This window comes from Piliocolobus tephrosceles, chromosome 11 (assembly GCF_002776525.5).
Source record: "Piliocolobus tephrosceles isolate RC106 chromosome 11, ASM277652v3, whole genome shotgun sequence".
Lineage (NCBI taxonomy): Eukaryota > Metazoa > Chordata > Mammalia > Primates > Cercopithecidae > Piliocolobus > Piliocolobus tephrosceles.
This window is the reverse complement of record NC_045444.1, coordinates 98,065,444-98,084,654: the sequence shown is the minus strand read 5'-3', so window position 1 is coordinate 98,084,654 and position 19,211 is coordinate 98,065,444. Positions and strand designations below refer to the sequence as shown.

The 19,211-nt window shown below is 33.5% G+C and overlaps 1 protein-coding gene across 4 annotated transcripts in view; it reads left to right on the top strand.

Moving 5' to 3' along the window:
• Positions 1-19,211, top strand: part of ERBB4 (erb-b2 receptor tyrosine kinase 4) — a 1,165,464-nt gene that overhangs the window by 835,187 nt on the left and 311,066 nt on the right. For all 4 annotated transcript variants that reach the window (XM_023220194.1, XM_023220218.1, XM_023220201.1 and 1 more), the window contains exon 12: positions 244-443. In XM_023220194.1, coding sequence (XP_023075962.1) covers positions 244-443 — 200 coding nt within the window. The remainder of the gene's footprint in view (positions 1-243; positions 444-19,211) is intronic.

The following is a 19,211-nucleotide window of genomic DNA, read 5'->3' as shown; positions in this document are numbered from 1 at the left end:
AGAAATAGAGATACACTGCCAATATGCCTAACTGTAAGCAATGGAAATTTTACTTTGGGAGGTCAAATTATTACTTTAAAAACTGTATATAGCATGTAAAAACAAATATCATTCAAAACACAGATTTACTGATTCAGTCTCTGTTTATACTCCATTAATACTATTTTAAAAATAAAATGTGACAGCCTTATTTTACTCCAGAATGTGTCTCATGGTTCCATTTTCTCCCTTCCCCCTCCTTAGTGGCCTCTCCTTGCTTATCCTCAAGCAACAGGGCATCACCTCTCTACAGTTCCAGTCCCTGAAGGAAATCAGCGCAGGAAACATCTATATCACTGACAACAGCAACTTGTGCTATTATCATACCATTAACTGGACAACACTCTTCAGCACAATCAACCAAAGAATAGTAATCCGGGACAATAGAAAAGCTGAAAACTGTAGTAAGTACATTACTCAGACATTTAAAATATAGAGACTTAAATTTTTTCCCATTCTTCTTTGGACCAAAAAATTAAAAATAACATCAGGTCAGAATTGTTGCTTTGTTAACCCAACCCTTAAAAAGGAAGGTAGTTATTACAATTACCAATATGATATAAAATAATCAGAATAAGTGACTTTCTACAACATATGGCATATTTATTTGAAAGATGTCTTACCTAATCTTAAGAATCGTCCTGTGGAGATTTGAATTCAGTATGTCTAAATGGAACCTGGGTATTTAAATTATTGGCATCCCAGGTAATTTCAATGATCCAGTCAATTTGTGGGGATCCACCCTATTGAATTCTCTGTTTGTTGTTTGGTTTCAGTGAGTTTCATAACAGAATAACAGAGTTTTGCCATTTAGAGGTGGTAAGAAAAATGAAGTTGTATTTTTCTAACATGTGTAAAAACTACTATTGAAGAAGTATATTGTTCAAGATGTTTTGTTGTTCAGAAAGAAAGTTTATTTTATTAATGCATTTATGTAGACATGTATTTATCATTTTTTCATCTGTTTTGCTACTTATTGATTCATTTAATAATTTCTCGTTTACTCTGAAGCAAATAATGCTTTTGTAGGCACATGACTATGCCATTCCTATCTAATGCACTGATATTCCAATGATATATGCTTAATTCTTCCCTGTTTTTCTACTGAATACTACTCTTTCCTACATCCTATGAGTGCCACTATTATGAGTACAATCATCTGACTTATTATGGTAAATACTGAATAAAATGACTCCGAACTCAAATGATCTGTTTGCAAATGAATATTCTTGTTGTGGGCACAAAATCAATCTGTTCTAAAAGGCAGAACCCTAGAAAATTCTGCTCTCAGAGTATTTTCTTACTTCTTTGATCTCTCCATTAAAGTAATCATAAGGGTATACATGAATAAGGATTGAGTTTGTGTGTGTATGTGTGTGTGTGTGTGTGTGTGTGAACAAATAGAAGACTTTTTTAAAAGTTATAAACTCTTAAGAGGCCAACATAATTTGTTTATTGAGTTTTCAGTGAATTAATTGATTTATTAAGATCCCATCTTGTTCCAGAAATAATTTAAGGCAGCTCAGTCTACCAATCTTCATAAAATATAATTTATGATTAATTCTCTTATATTTTAGCTCTTTTCGATCCTTAAAAATATTTCTAAATGAAGGAGATCTATCCCACCATGAGGTTCCTGCTAAGAGTGAACTTAAGTTCTTACTCATTCTTCTGTTCCACATAGAATCATGAAATATAAAATCTAATTGTGTATCAAAATATGCATGTTATATTGAATGATATTCATTATTTCATTTGGCCTATGTTATATCCTTGGTTTTACACATTACTGATTTCTAACAGAAAATTTGCTTTGCTTTTTCCCTAATGCTTAAGCTTCTTATCCCACATCACAATATGTGTGTGTATATGCCCCAAAGTAGATGATTCATGTCAATAAGATAGAATCTTCTTCAATACCAATTGATGAATGTTTCCCTAAATCAGGGTTATACTCTTGTTTCCTTCGACATCCTTAAAAAAATTAGTACCACTACCTTTCAAAAATTTAGCTATGAATTCAAAATAATGTAAAGAAATATATCAAATAATCAGAAAAAAACATTCTTCCTCTTTGATGCACTTAATCAGTTTACAAATCCTACAAAAATTCATATTTCATATAACTTTCTATACTCGAAAAGCAAATGGGAAGAAGAAAATGCAAAAAATAAATGTAGGGAAACAAGATGAGAAAAAGGGATATTTCAGTAAATTATATAATGTTATTTCACACCTCTTTAAAATTTCTAGACATTTCAAATGACCAAAAGGGAGTGAATAATAATAATAATGATAATAACTAAAATATAAAATGCGTTTAAACTTTCAGTGTTATGCTTCTTGGATTGAGGTTGAGTACTTTTCAGACCATAGACATATTTTTTTTTTTGTTCTGTGCACAAGAATTGACTTTTCAGTTTGGGGAAAAAAAATGAAGCAGTTAGGAGAAACATAGTTTTGTGGTGCTATAGTATCAAGCATATCATTTTTCATTTTTAACATATTAGAATAAATATATTTTGCATGGAATTCATTTATCAAAATTTGGACTTCAGACTCACAGCACACTGGATCCATAAAAATTCCATATGCCTCCATTTTCAGAAATATAATTACCCTGTAAACTTGACCTCAGAGATGCTGCTGAAGTTTACGATCCCCAGTACTGTTTGTAAATGGGAATGTCTAAATGCTTGCTTCATTTTAAATGCACTGTAAATGTTTCCTTTTTGGATATTCCATCCTGGTATATCATACACACACAAGATGTACATGAGCATACACACATGTTCACTAGAACACCTAAACATATATGCATATACAGCGTGAATGTCTGTATGCAGTTCCATATACAACACACATGCATATACACACACCTAGAAAACATATCCATGCATACACACCTTTACATGCCCACTTACATTTACACACAGTTACCATGAAATACTCTGATCTAAATCTAAGAGTTGGCTTATGAACTTAATGAAAAGGCAGTCCTTCATTTGTAATGGTGTTTTTTGGAGTTCAGCATGATTTTAAACAGTAATGACAATATAAAAAATAGTTAACTCATCTATAAAGGTTAACAGTGGCTAGAGCAATCTTACTCTTTTAAGTCAAAAATTTCAAAGCTGGTTTGAAGAGATTGAGATTGAGGGAAACTCTGGGACATGAAAAGCTAGAATATTTTGGGCCTCTATCATTTATGTGGTTATGATAGTGACCAAATTGCAGTGTTAGGTGGAAGAAGTCTTAGAGTAGATTTATAAAAGCATTTGAAGTTTCTTAAAATATTTAAGCATAAATTTTTAACACTGAAATATAAACAGCGTAGAGATAAATATTACACCAGCCCTTCAGAATCCGAGTTATATTTGAACTTATATATCTGAAGTCTTAAAAATATTTGTGCAGATACTGTTAAACTCAACATGAAGAAGAGAGAAATTAAATTCATTATTGATTTTCAAAATAAAAATATTTTTATTTTTCCAATTATAATAGTACCTTTTTCATTGTTCAAAATAAAACCAATCAAAAATATATAAAAATATTTTAAAACTACATTATACATAATTCTTGGTGAATATATTTTTCATATATATAGATAAGGATAGTGAAATATATATTTTCATATATAAATGGGATCATACCATTTCTATTTAAATACCATTCAGTCATCTATGTCTTGTACTTAATATAGTATAAGCATCAGTATAAGCATCTCACTTTCAATAGATAGAGCTCTTCCTTATTCCTTTTTTTTTTTTTTTTTTTTTTTTGAGATGGAGTCTCACTCTTGTTGCCCAGGCTGGAGTGCAGTGGCACAATCTTGGCCCACCACAACCTTTGCCTCCCGGGTTCAAGCGATTCTCCTGCCTCAGCCTCCTGAGTAACTGAGATTACAGACATGCAACACCACACCTGGCTAATTTTGTATTTTTAGTAGAGACGGGGTTTCTTCATGTTGGTTAGGCTGGTCTTGAACTCCTGACCTCGGTTGGTTCACCCACCTCGGCCTCCCAAAGTGCTGATTACAGGCATGTGCCACCATGCCTGGCCTTCCTCATTCCTTCTTAAATCTATTTATAGAAGTATTCTGGACCAGTACCATATTAATTGTATTTTAAATTATTTTCCATTTTTATATTATCACTACTGCCATGATGTGTATCTAGTTTATGAAACATTTTATAGTGTACAATTATTTCCTGTGGCTAAAAACTTAGATGTAGAATTTCTCTGTAAATGAGGCTACATAAAAATTTTCTCACTAATTTCTCTGTCATCCTCCGAAAATACTAAATCAGTTAACCTTGTTGCAAACACTGTGTGATAGTAATATTTTCCACCACTCTTTAAATCACTGGATATTATCTATGGTTTTAAATTTCAATGATCTAAAAGAAGAAAAGAAGTATTTTATATTTACATGATTAATTAATCTGTTTTTATCTTGTAAATTGCTGTATATGTGAACTTTGTTCATTTTTAATTTGGGAGTTGTTCTTTTTCTCCTAAATTTGAAAGAACTATTTACAAATTAAATTCATTAAATTTTGTTCCTTAAATGTATTGGGAATATGTTCCTCTCTTACTGGTAATTTGAATAATTTGTCTTTTGATAATCCAATGTTTATCAAACCATATTTTTATATAGTTAAGTGGTTAGATTGTTCTTTTCCTTTTTAATTGTTTGATCTTGTATTTTTAGATGATTCTTTTCATCTAGTACTTTAAAAACAATGTTGAAATTTTTAACACATCTTGACGTTTTGGCATAGCATTTTAAAAAAATTCCTGATTGCAATTTGGATCCAAAATAATTTACTAAGCAACCCATCTCTCCTTATTGACTTTAGCTAATCAGCTAACAAATCAGCTAAAAGGTACCAGACTATCTCTCAACCTAGCTATATTGTTTAATTTAGTTATTACAACCACCCTGTAAAGTATAATCATCTGCATTTGCAGATGAGTATACATTTATTAAGAAAGTTAAGTAACATTTCCAGTTTTGGCACTACTAAAATCCTGTTAAGGACTTCAACCCAATGCCTGTCTGACTTCAAAGTCTAGGCTCTTCATTTCACCGTGATTCCTCTTGAAATAAATAAAATGTTGGCTGGGCATGGTGGCTCATGCCTGTAATCCCAGCACTTTGGGAGACAGAGGTGGGCAGATCACCTGAGGTCAGGAGTTCGAGACTAGCCTGGCCAATATGGTGAAACCCCGTCTCTACTAAAAGTACAAAAATTAGCCAGGTGTGGTGGTGCACACCTGTAATCCCACCTACTCGGGAAGCTGAGGCAGGAGAATCACTTGAATTCAGGAGGTGGAGATTGTGGTGAGCCAAGATCATGCCATTGTACTTCAGCCTGGGCAGCAAAGTGAGGAAAGAAAGAAAGAGAGAAAAGAAAGAGAGAGGAAGGAAGGAAGGAAGGAAGGAAGGAAAAAGAGAGAGTGAGAGAAAGAAAGAAACAAAGAAAGAAAGAGCAAGAGCGAGCTATACATGTATTAGCTCTTATTATTACTACTAAAAATTTTATGTTTCTATTAAAAATAGCTTATATATTAGACATTCACATATACATATATAATGTGAAGATACGATGTTTAATTTTATTTTACAAAAAATGCCTTCTTGAACATAAAAAAGGAAAGATAAACATCAAGAGCTTTCTTTTTTATGCAGAAGAAAAATTTACCTTATTAAAGTGATTAATTAAAAATTTGCAAGATCAACCATTGGGAGATATAGAAGGAATAAGATCAGTTATTACATTATTAACAGGAGGCTAGACATAGAAGGATTTAGAAATGATCTCAAAATCATAAGCAGATAAAAAGTATATGTTTGAGAATCCCTTGAAATATATTTATTTTTCTTTTTCTCTTCTAAATTAAAACATTTTACAATTGGCTTTATGATAAGTAACAGACTTAATACTTCCTAAAATTCAAAAAAAATATCAAGTTTAAATTAATGGCTCAAGGCAAAAATATTTGGTGATGGGGAATATATTTTTTGGCATAAATAAGCTAAAAAGGATACACATTTATATTTATTTGTGGTTTTTATGTTTCTTAAATTTGACAGTAGAAAAATCCACCCCATTTTACATGAATCTAGTAAAAGGTAATTTTAGAGCTATAGTTAATTGCTAATAACTGAACTCTCTGTATGACAACATCATCCAATTTTATAAGGAGTCACTGCATGTCCAGAATTGAAGCAGGTCGAAGAGTTAATAAGTAGGGAATAGAAGGCACCTCACACAGTGAAGAATAAAACAGTGTTTGCTTAATATATTGTTTTATTTGTTTTTCTCTCATAACTGGGATAAAAACAGCAAAATACAGAAGCAAGCATTTTACTTACTATAACATCATAAGAAATGTTGGATTTCTATAAAATAAACCGACTTTATATCGTCATCATTTCTAATATGTTGTATATTACAGAAAATGAATTTTGATTACAAATTAAGATTTACCTTATTTTAAGAAAATATTACTAAGGTAAGGCAGATTTTCTTACTTTCTCCTGCTCCCATACCTTCACCTTTAATTTGTGCACTCCTAACCCATCCCTATCAAGATAGGATTACATCCTATCTTGAGTAAATGTGCTTTTATAAACAAAATGCAGCCTACCAAGTTAGAGGAACTATTCTTTGGGCCTGGTAGCCTGGGAAATTAATGAACTCTGTGACACATTTCATTAAACCATAACTTGGTATGAACCATAAAGTGTGTAACTTTGAATATAGTGAAGTCACTATTCTGAGTAATCAGAAAATAGAAAATCTTAATTATACTTCTAAGATTTTTCCTTTCAAAGTTACTAGAGTAATACATCAATACACTGTTCTTTGTAAAAAAAAAAAACAAAAACAAAAACAAAAAAAAAACATTCAAGTAAGATTCTGTTATTGTATTTGAAACAGCATACTAATTATTAACAATGCTACAAAATGTTCTTATCAAAAGGATAATAAGCAGTTACTCTTGCCAATTAGCTACAGAAATGATATCCCTTCTATTTTGTAATCTAGAAATTCTGAGAGAATGATCTCTCGACAATAAAAGCCAGGATTACTGCAGGCTCCAGTTTTTATTACAAACGGTGGGTGATATTTTAACTTGACTTGCCTCTTCATCAATGGTTGCAAAATTTTAAAGTAAAACTTATAATCATTAAAAATGCAAAAGCTAGGCTCCAGTTCTCCAGAGATTCTTATTTAGACACTGTTGTGAGTTGTATTGTGTCCCCTCAAGAAGATGCTCAAGTCTTGACCCCTGATATCTATGAATGTGACTATATTTGGAAATAGGGTATTTGCACATGTAGTTAAAAGGAAAGTTAAGATGAGCTTATACTGGAGCAGGGTAGGTCCTTCATCAATTGACTAGTGTACTTATAAGAAGAAGAGAAGAGACACACAGATGGACACACACAAATGAGAACACCATGTGAAGACATACACCCACTCAGAGGAAAGACAGCTGTGTGACAGCAGAAGTGACTATTGGAGTGATATAGCAGCGAGCCCAGAACACCAAGGATTGCTGGCAACTGCCAAAAGCTAGGGGAGGGCCATAGCACATTCTCCGTCTGAGGCCCCAAGAAGAAACTAGCCTGTGAACACCTGGATTTTGGACTTCTGACGTCTAGAACTGTGAGAGAATAAATTTCTGTTGTTTTAAGAAGCCTAGTTCATGGCAGTTTATTACACTATTTGTATGAAACTAACACAGACAGTGTGATGGGAAACCTGGGATTCTGCATTTTTAATACAAAGCAGATCATTCTGAGACAGGTGCCTGTGGAAAATCCTTGGGAAACTCTACTCTGTCACACCCCATATTATTCCCCCATCGTTCTATGGTCAAAAATATATTCAAGGACACATGATCATAACAATTCATTTTTTCTTCTGAAGCTGTGTTCCCTTGTAGAAAAATTCATAATTGAATAGCTTAAAACCAGATATTTAATAATAGGTTTGGGAGACAAAGATAAAGAGCTAACTTTAAAAAGTATTCTATAAATAGTGGGATTTGTTTTGCATTTACTAATGATAACATATTCAATAAATAAGGGGAACATTTAATTATAGTTTATACAGTAATTGTGTAATTTTAGTATAATAAGTATTGTACTATCAAATTTTATTTACTTTAGACTTTCAACAAAATACTTTTAGATTCATTTTACTTTTTTACAATTACATCTCTTCTGAGAGGTGTTTTATATTGCGCTCAGTTTTCTAATCAAACCTTAAGAATTTCTAACATTTTATTTCTGCTGTCACTACTGCCTCTCACCTCCTCCTATCAGAATTTCCTGCTGTGGTCCCACTCACGTCAGAGATATACAGTAACTAGGGTATATAAAAGTTAACAACAATTTGTGTAGCATCTATTTAACCTGTTCAACATGGGGAATGGGTATGTCTCTGCACTTCTCCATTGCTGCTTCCCCAACTTCTTTATTAACCCATTATAATTTTTTACAATGTCATATAGTGTCATTCTACTTTACACATGTCTAAGCTTGCCTGCACACAGAGCTTATTGCTGGGCAGTTTAGTGCTTACGAAAGACTGAATGATGGCCCCATGAGGATGACCGCATTCAAATCTTCAGAACCTATGAACGTTATCTTATGTGGTAAAAACGACTTAGCAGATGTTATGGATCTTAAAATAGAATGATTATCCTGAAGTTATTTGAGTGGGTTACAAATATAATCACATGTGTCTTTATAAGAGGAAGGTAGAGGGAGGTTTGACTTCTGTAAAGGAAAAGGTGATATAACCACGGAAGCAAAGGTTGCAGCAATGTCACTTCAAGCTCACGCCAAAGGGGTCTTTAACAGCTAAAAGAGGCAAGGAACAAATTCTCTCCTGGAGACTTCAGAAGCAATCAGTCTTGCTAACACCTTGATTCTAGCCCCTTAAGAGTCATTTTGGACATCTGAACTCCAGAACTATGAGAGCTTAAATGTAGGTGGTTTTAAGCAATGAAGTCTGTAGTAATTTGTTACAGCATGAAAGGAAATTATTTCAGTATTCTTTTAGTGACATGAGCCCAAATCAAATTACTTCAGGCATAGAGAGACCATATTAACTCACAGAAATGAGAAGTCCAAGGAATATCTTTTCAAACACAATTGGATCCAGGGGTTCAAACAACACCACTAGGGCTCAATCCTCTATTTGCTTCACTCTGCTTTCCTCTTAGGCAAATTCTCATTCTTCATGAAAAATTACTGGTCCTGGCAGCCATATGCTAAGAGCATTCACAGAGTTTATGAGTTTATGAACACAGATTAAAAAGCTCTACCTTCCCTCTCCAGTACAGGTTGACCCTATTTGGGTCATATGCCCATCTCTATTATCACTATTATCTCCTTGTCATCAACTATTCAAATATGCCTTCAAGTCAATCCCATCAAAGAAACTGAACTGACATTTTTTGAAATAGGAGGTCCTTTCCTCTCCCACTTAGGATCTTTCAACAGTTTCCAACAGCTCTTTGGACAAAACACAAAAATCCTGAAAATGGTCACTAGGTCTTGCACAATCTGTCCCATCTCCATCTTACCAGTTTACAGGGTACCACTTTCCTATATGCTGCCCATGTCAGTTTTCTGAGAGCACTAATCTGATTCCTTCCTTAGACTCTCTTGGCTGGAGTTACAATTGCCCGTTTCCCCCGCCCCTTTGCCTTAAGAATTTCTACTTACCCTTCGTATTTCAGTTTTAATGTCCCTTCTTTTGTGGGCTGGCCTAATGCCATTTGCCCATTAAGTTAAGACAACTTCTATATTCTATGTTCTCTCAGCGCTCTGTTATATATATATATATATATATATATAAAACATGTATATACATGTACATGTATATACACATACATACACACATATACATTTCTATGCATACATAAATTTATATGCAGCCTGTTTTTCTCATTAGCTGTAAACTCCAAGAGGTAACAAAATATGTATTCTATTTCATGTTTCAGTTATATCCTCAGCTCTTAACAGAGCTTGCATAAAGTAGTTTCTCAATAAATATTTTTTAAAGTAAACACAGGGATATGCTTTTATGCCTTCACATTTCTCTTGAGTACATGTATTGAGCATTTACTTAATGTCTTAGACCCTGCATTAAAAATCATACAATTTGATGATTAATCTTCATCACAATCCTGAAAAGAAGATATTACTAGATATTACTATTCACTTTAAAGATAAGTAGCATGTAAGTAATTGCCCAAGGCTACATGGGTCATTACAGAGTAAGAGTTTAAGTCTATGTCTAATCACAAAACCTTAACTATAATGACTATTAAACGGTACTTTTCAGCTTTAAAAAAAGGAAGAACATTACCTGTCCAAATACATTTCAATATTTTTGAAATAATCCATTTACTTTCACATACAACACTGGAGCAAAATCCATTATTTTAAGCTTCCCTCTATTTTAGTTAAAGCAGGTTCAGTGTTCTCGGTAAAGGTCAAAATGCTAAGCACATTATTATCTCTCCAAATTTTTAACAGACACCTGGAATTCAGATGAGATAAAGAAAAATCTATTTTGCAGCTTCCAGAAGAAACACGGAAGAAGTTAAAGGTTGCCTAATACCTACATTGCTAAAGTTTCTTTAGAGAGGTTTATAATGGCCTTTTGAACTGTAAGTCATTGAAGAGCTCTTCCACTCCTTCACTCATGACTATCACTGCGGGAAATCAGAGGGCTGTTGAATTATTGGTGCTGATCGAAAATTTCTTTCTCTTAAGAATTTCAAAGAAGTAGCTTCCTTAGCCTTTTGTTCTATGCTGTGTGGAGATACTTCCTTTGGTTTCACTCTGAAGAAAATGATCAACCTACCTTCATACCTTCATTTCCATCATCTATTGGTTTGGAAAGAATGAGAAGAAAATAGTTATGATGGTTTTCTGTTTATTATTGCTTTCTTCCAATACATATTGTTTCCCTGACCCAAAACTGCTCTGAATTGGGGCATGTGATAAAGACCCAGGGAGGCGTTAGATAGCAGAAGAGAGGTAAGCTTTTGAGTGAAGCTAAAGCTTCCTCTCCAATTAGTGTCAAAGCATATAACGAAAGATCAAAGCAGTCAGCCTTTACCCTTCCACATACTGTAAAGTTCTGTCACCTTTAGCAGAGGGAAGGGGAAGGGACAAAAGGGAGAAGATAGCAAACCTGAAAATAAATAATGTGATATGGTAAAATAAATGGGCCCAAAAGTTTATGGAATATCATAAAATAGACAGTGCCAAAGTCATATTTGTGACCTTGTCAATGTCCTCAAGAATGAAACTGAGTCAAGTGAGGACACTAACTTAAGACACCTACTATATTCTATATTTAGTTAGCACTGAATATATATTAGATTTATATTATATATAATGTATATTATATAATATATATTACATTGATATATATTTATATATTGTATGTATAATGTGTATATATATATTTTATATAGATAGATAAAATTATCTGTAATTGAAGGTCTGAGATAGAACTTGATGAACAAAAAATATAAAAAAAGAAAACAAAAGTTATCAATACAGAGTGAGAGACTCATGACACCCTACAGTATAATTTTAACCATTCTCTACTTCTCTTTACAAGTTGTTCTCATAATACAACTTTCCCTCTTCAGGATTTCCTCTGAAGATCATGTTTATCCCATTAGAAAGAGTATGTAAACACTGTATATAACTATATATGTCAGAAAATGAGATACTTGATAACCTTTAAATGTCTAAATGGTTATGAGTATTGTAACTTAATATTCTTAAATGTAATTGATCTTTGCTACTTTTTAACTTTGTCTATTATATAGAATTAGACCATCCATTTATATTTAATCAGTTTGGTTAAACTATCTTCTTACTCTTTACATCTTTATAAATTAGTGGGAAGTCATTTATATTCTACTTTTTGGGAGGTGGTGATGTAAGACCTACGTTAAGATTCTGTTTCTGGCTGGGTGCAATCATTTATGCCTGTAATCTCAGCACTTTAGTTTGAGACCAGGGTGGGCACCATGGTGAAACTTCATCTCTACAAAAAACAAACAAACAAACAAACAAAATTAGCCAGGTGTCATGGTGCATACCTTTAGTCCAAGCTACTTGGGAGGCTAAGGTGGAAGGATCACTTGAGTGCAGGAGGTCAAGGCTGCAGTGAGCCAATATCACACCATTCACTCCAGTTAGGGCAACAGAGCAAAATTCTGTTTCAAACATAGATTCCATTTATGCTGACATTTCCTTTGTGGAATGAGAGAGACCTCTTTCTCTGTATTATGACTAAATCAGAAAGAAAGAAGCACTATTGCTATTGGTTCAAAATTAATGTAACAAACTGTTGATAAGCCATTCCCAAGTAAAACATCAAATCATTCAACTTTTCGGGGGAAGAGAGTGTAGATATGGTAAGAAGATAAAATATAGTCATAAAATACGATATTTCATTTTAATAAATCTTTAAGACATGGAGAAAACCACAATTAAGCAAAACCTGCAAACTATGAGTTACCTAAAATAATTTATAATATATTTAAGCATAGGGTCAACCCTGTCTATACAGGAAAGCATTCCATTTAGTCTTTGTTCTTTCAGATTATCTTTAAAAATTTTCTTTATCTGTTATTTAAAATGATAACTATAAAGTTAATTAGTTAGAATAGAAGAATATGTAGTTTTCAATGAAGTTTAGTGGATGCTTAGCAGCTTTTTTGGAGCATTTGGGAGAAATTTTATGTGAAAACTTTTGTCTATAAACAAGAAACAGCAAGTCATCCCTCTGCACTGTTGAAAGTAAATGTAAGATGTCCACTTCTGACCAAGATGAAATAACAAAAGGGAGGGATCAAATTTACCCTCCCTCGTGAAACAATCCAAAAAAAGGACAAAATAGATGAAACAACAGATTGCAAGAGACTGGAGAGCAGAACACAAGGGAAAGTGATTCCTGAGAGTGAGAAAATAAATGAGGTTAGCCTTATGATTGCTCTGGTTAACTGCCTTGAGAGAGATTTTAAGCCACAGTATAGTGAGGAAGATCCCAGGCGGAGTCCCAAGAACTCCAAGCTGAGAAGACAGAGCTAGGAATCCAGGCAGAACAATGCAGCTAGAGTTCACAGACAATACCAGAGAGGAAAACAGCATGCAGAGACAACTGCACTGTAAGAAATATTAAAGGAAGCCCTTCGGACAGGAGGAAATAATACCAGATGGAAATGCGGATCTGTACATAGGCTGAGGAGCACCAGAAATGGTAACTACATGGATGAATATATATGACTTTCATCTTATTATTTAGTTGTCTTCAAATACAATGTCATGCTAAATTGAAAATAGTAACAATGTAATGTGGAGTGAATAACATGGGAAAGTAAGATGTGACAGTAGCTCAAAGGTAAGGAATAAGAAATAAAAGCATCCTATTTTAAGATCCTTAGAATAGATGTGAAGTGGCAGAGTATAACTTGAAAACAGTCTGCAATAAATTAAAGATGTTTACTGGGATTTTGCTTCTGGGAAGATGGAGGAAACATACTTTTACTTTTTCCTCCACTAAGTACAAATAAAAACCCTGGACATTATAAGACGACTCTGAAATGTGGACAGAAGAGGCAGACAGGTGTGGGATCTTGGAACCCAAAGAACAATGCAGAGGTGAGTTCTCTGAGTTTTTTTTTTTTTTTCTTTTCTTTTTTTTTTTTTTTTTCTACATATATCCCAGATTTCAAGATGAAGAAACTGGCAACTCAAAAACCCCAACAGATGCAGATTTAAAAAACCCCAACAAAAGCCTGTTCTTTCTACCCAAAGAATCTGGAAAGGAGCAGATAGACAAGACAGAAATCTTTTAGATAATAACTGCTCTACTCCAGCCAAACACCACAGAAAAACAACAAACAAACATACAATACTAAAAATAACAAACAAAAAAACAAACTTCATTCAAGCTCACAAAAGAGAGAAGAGTGTAGACTTCTACTCTCACCAGGCCACCCTCCCTTCCATGTGATGTCAGAGAAGGCAGGGTATGGAGTTGACATTTTCATCTCCACTGAGTGATAGATGCTAGGCAGTATTGGGCGGGTGGGTGGGGGTTCTTTTTTTTTTTTCGTTTTTTTTTTTTTTTTTTTTTTTTTTTGAGACGGAGTCTCTTTCTGTTGCCCAGACTGGAGTGCAGTGGTGTGATCTCGACTCACTGCAAGCTCCGCCTCCTGGGTTCAGCCTTTCTCCTGTATCAGCCTCCCAAGTAGCTGGGACTACAGGTGCCCACCACCATGCCTGGCTAATTTTCTGTTTTATTTTTGTTTTTTTTAGTAGAGACAGGGTTTCACCGCATTGCCAGGATGGTCTCAATCTCCTGACCTCTTGATCTGCCCGCCTCGGTCTCCCAAAGTGCTGGGATTACAGGTGTGAGCCACCGCGCCCAGCCCTGTATTGGGTTTTAACCCGACACTTGTGGCCTTGGGCAACTTACACTCTCTGTGACTCTGCCTACCTATAAAATCCATGATCGTTGCTATTTTTCATGATGGTTTTGAATATTAGTATTCATAAATGAAGAAAGAATACCCCCTCCAAAAAGAAATAAAACTAAAGACCAATGTATTTCTAAAGAATCTAGAGGCAAAACGCCTTAGCAAAGTAGTAGCAAATAGCATTCAGCAATATATACAAAGAATTATACAACATAACCAAATGGTTTTATTCAAGGGATATAAGATTGGCACAATATTTAATAAGCAAAAATATAATATGTTAACAGTACAAGGAAGAAAAAATTCATGATAATGTCAATTGATACAGAAAAAGCATTTGAAATTTTTAACATTTGTTTCTGTTTAAAAATCTCTGAAAAAAAATAGAAATTCAGAGTAAGTTTCTCCCCTTCATGAAGACCATCTACAAAAATCCTACAGCTAACATTGTGCTTAATGGTGAAAAGCTGAATACTTTCCCCCTAGATTGGGAACAAGAAAAAAATGTGAATGTCCTCTCTTACTACTTATTTAACATAGTATTGGAAGTTCTACCTAGCAAATAAGGCAAGAAATGAAAAATAAAACTTATAGATTGAAAAGGAAAAAAAAATCTCTCTATTCAGAGATGGCATGATTATGTACATAAAAAATTTCAAAAAATCTACAAAAGCCTCCTAAAATAAATAAGCAAATTCAGCATGATTATAGGAGAAAACATAAAACTTACAAAGTTTAATTGTATCTGAATACATGTAATTAACATGGGGCCATAGAAATTAAAACTATAATACTATTTATAATTACTAAAAGATGAAATACTTTGGTGTAAATTTAACAAAGCATGTACAGGACTTGTATGCTGAAAACTACAAAATACTGATGAAAGAAATCAAAGCAGATGTAAATAGATGCAAAGATGTACTGTGTTCCTGTACTGAATAGCTCAAAATCATAAAGATGTCGATTATCCCTAAATGTATATACAGCTTTAGTGCAATGCTTATCAAAATCTCAAAAAGATTTGTTGAGATAGAGTCAAAATGTTTATATAATTTATATGGAAAGGCAAACAAGTTAGCCTAACTAAAACTATTTTGGAAAAGAAACAAACGAAATGAGAATATTCAGTTCACATATTTTCAAGATTTATTACATAGCTGCCATAATTAAGGCTGTGTGTTATTGTAAAGGGATAGATACACAGATCAATAAAACAAACTCAGAAATAACTCACACAAATGTACCCAATGTATTTTTTAGAAAGGTGCGAAAGCAATTAAATAGAGGGAAGGTAGCCTTTAAAGCAAATAGTGCCAGAGCAAATGGACATCTATAGAGTAAACAATGAACCCTAAGCTACATCTCACACCTTATAAAAACATTAACTTTAAAAACAGGTCATGGGATTAAATGTAAAATGTAAAGCTATAAAACTTTGAGGTAAAAAAATAGGAGAAATCATTAGGGATTTAGAGTTAGGTGAAAAGAATTTAGAGTTGGCATGCAAAGAACAATCTACAAAAAGTTGAAATGATAAATTCAACTTCATCAAAATTAAAAACATTTGCTCTGTAAAATGTCCTAAGATAAAAATGAAGGTATAAGCTACAGATTGGGAGAGGAGATATTCAAATCAGATAGTTGTTACAGGACCAACAATTTCTTATGCCTGCTGTACAGTAACATACAAATATTCTGAGACACCAGGATTTGCAGCAGAGAAACAGTTTAATGATTGCAGGGCAACCTAGTGAGGATATGGGAGGAAACCCTCAAATTTATCTCTCTGAGAATACTGGGCTGGGTTTTATAAAAGCAAGGGGCTGGAAAACTATGACCACTGGTTGGTCAGAGTAAGAAGGATGAAGTCATCAGGATGTGGAAACTCCATTCTTTGGTGAGTCATCTCCTCATAGGGTCCTTCAGACAAGTTGGCATCAGTGGGGGTCCTTCAGACCAGCTGGCATCAGTGATTTCTGTGGCATGCAGGACATGAAAAAACATCTTGAGGCAAAACCTAATCTTTCATAATGTTCAAATAGTTATCTATAGAGCAGTTAAGGAGAACTATAATCTTGTAACAGGGTCTACATGACTCTGAGACAAAAGCAAGCAACTATGAGGAAGCAGGTCAAACAAAGCTACATTAATTACTAATGATGAGTGTGGTGCAAGCGTGGCTTCTTTTCTTTTCTTTTTTCTTTTTTATTTTGAGATGGAGTTTCACTCTTGTTGCCCAGGCTGGAGTGCAATGGCATGATCTTGGCTCACTGAAACCTGTGTCTCCCAGTTTCAAGTGATTCTCCCTCCTCAGCCTCCTGAGTAGCTGGGATTAGAGGCATGCACCACCATGCCCAGCTAATTTTGTATTTTTCGTAGAGATGTGGTTTCACTATGTTGGCCAGGCTGGTCTCAAACTCCTGACCTCAGGTGATCCACTAGCTTCAGCCTCGCAAAGTGCTGGGATTATAGACATGAGCCACTATGCCCACCCACTTGGTTTATTTTCATTTCTCCCCCTCCCATCTTCCCGTATTAGTATTATAAAGTTTATAGGAATGGTTTCATAGATAGATGGAATATATAAAGAACAAAAAGTAGCACTAAGTTGCAAATAAATGAATAAATAAATAAATAAAATCTAATTACAGTGGTCAAAGATATGAAGAAACATTTCTCTGAAGTGTATAAATGAAAAATAAGCATATTAAACATGTTCAACGTTATTAGCCATTTTATGGAAATCTAAATTTAAAACACAATGAGATATTACTACACCTATCAGAATGGCTAAAATAAAAAGAGTAATAAAATCAAATGTGGGAGAAGATGCAGAGAAATGTAATAATCCATACATTATTGGTGAGAGTGTAAAAATGGTACAATCACTCTAGAAAATAGTTTGCTACTATCTTAAAAAAAAAAAAACCCTAACTAAAATGTTAATACCATATAACCCAGCAATTAACTCCTGAGAATTTATTACAGAAAAATGAAAATTATATTTATACAAAATCATAAACACAAATGTTTATAGTAGCCCTAATTGTAGTAGCTCCAAACTGGAAACAACCCAAATATCCTTTCATGGGTAAATAGTTAAACAAATTGTAGTAACCCATACTATGAAATACTATGATCAATAAAAAGAAACAAACAATAAACACAACAACCTGTATGAATCTCTGCATATTTATTCTAATTGAAAAAAGTGCCAATTATGAAAAATTACATACTGTACAATTCCATTTATATAAATTTTAAAATTATCAAATTATAGTAATGGAGAAGAGATTAGAGGTTGCAGTAAGAGAGCTCTAATGGGTAAGTTTAAAGGGAAAGTGGGAGACAAGTCAGTGTGAAGATCCAAGTACAAAATTAAGGATTCTTGCTATGAGGAAACCTGTATTTTGCCTATATCAATGCCAATGTCCATTTGTGTTACTGTACTATGAACTTTTTAAGATCTTGTGAGATAAAACTGGGTGTCCGGAACACGATATCTCTCTGTATCATTACTTACAACTACACATTAATATACAATTATTTCAGAATAAAATATTTAATTTAAAATACAAACCCAAAAGATAAAATAACAAATAAAAAGTTATACAGCTCATAAGCCACATTTGCAGAAAAACATAAATAGAAATAAAATCATTTTAATAACCAATTTATCCAAATCATAGGAGAAAAGAAGAAAAGGAGGAAGAGAACAGAATGGACCAACAGGAAAAAAAAAAAAAAAAAAAGAAAACTAAGATAAATTATTTCAACTTGATTATTTCAATTATTACATTAAATGTAAATGGTTTAAACACCCTAATTAAAGGACAGAGATTATCAGATTGAAATAAAGAAAAACAAGGCTCAATGATTGCTGCTTACAAGACTTGGACTTCAAATATAAAAGCACAAATACATTAAAAGTAAAATTATGGAAAAATACTAAAAGAGAAGTAGATGAAAGAGAGTAGAGAACCAGAAATGTATGAACAACTTATTTCTTATAAATATGCAAATTTCATAGAGAAAGGATATCTTTTCAACAAATGATACTGGAAATATTGAATATCCATATACAAAAACTGAGTATATCCTTACATAGTACCTGTGATTGTTCATTTTATATGTCAACCTAACTGGGGTATGGGATGACCAGCTATTTTATTAAATATCATTTCTGGACATGTCTGTGAGGATGTTTCTAAATGATGTTAGCATTTTAATTGGTATGCTAAATGAAACAGATTGCCGTCACCAGTGTGAGTGGGCATCATCTAGTACACTGAGGGTTTAAATAAAACAAAAAGTTGAAAGAAGTGAGAATTCACTCTCTCTGCTTGGCTAGAACATTGATCTTTCTCCTGCTCTTGGAATGGAACTTACATCTTACATCATTGATGCTTCTGGTTCTTAGGCCTTTGGACTTGGACCAGAATTTATATCATCAGTTCTCTCAGATCTCAGGCCTTTAGACTCAGATGGGGACTGCACCACTGGCTTCCATAGGTCTCCAGCTTTCAGGTGGAAGATGGTGAAACTTCTCAGTTTTCATACTTGTGTGAGCCAATTGTGTGTGTGTGTGTGTGTGTGTGTGTGTGTGTGTGTGTGTGTGTGTG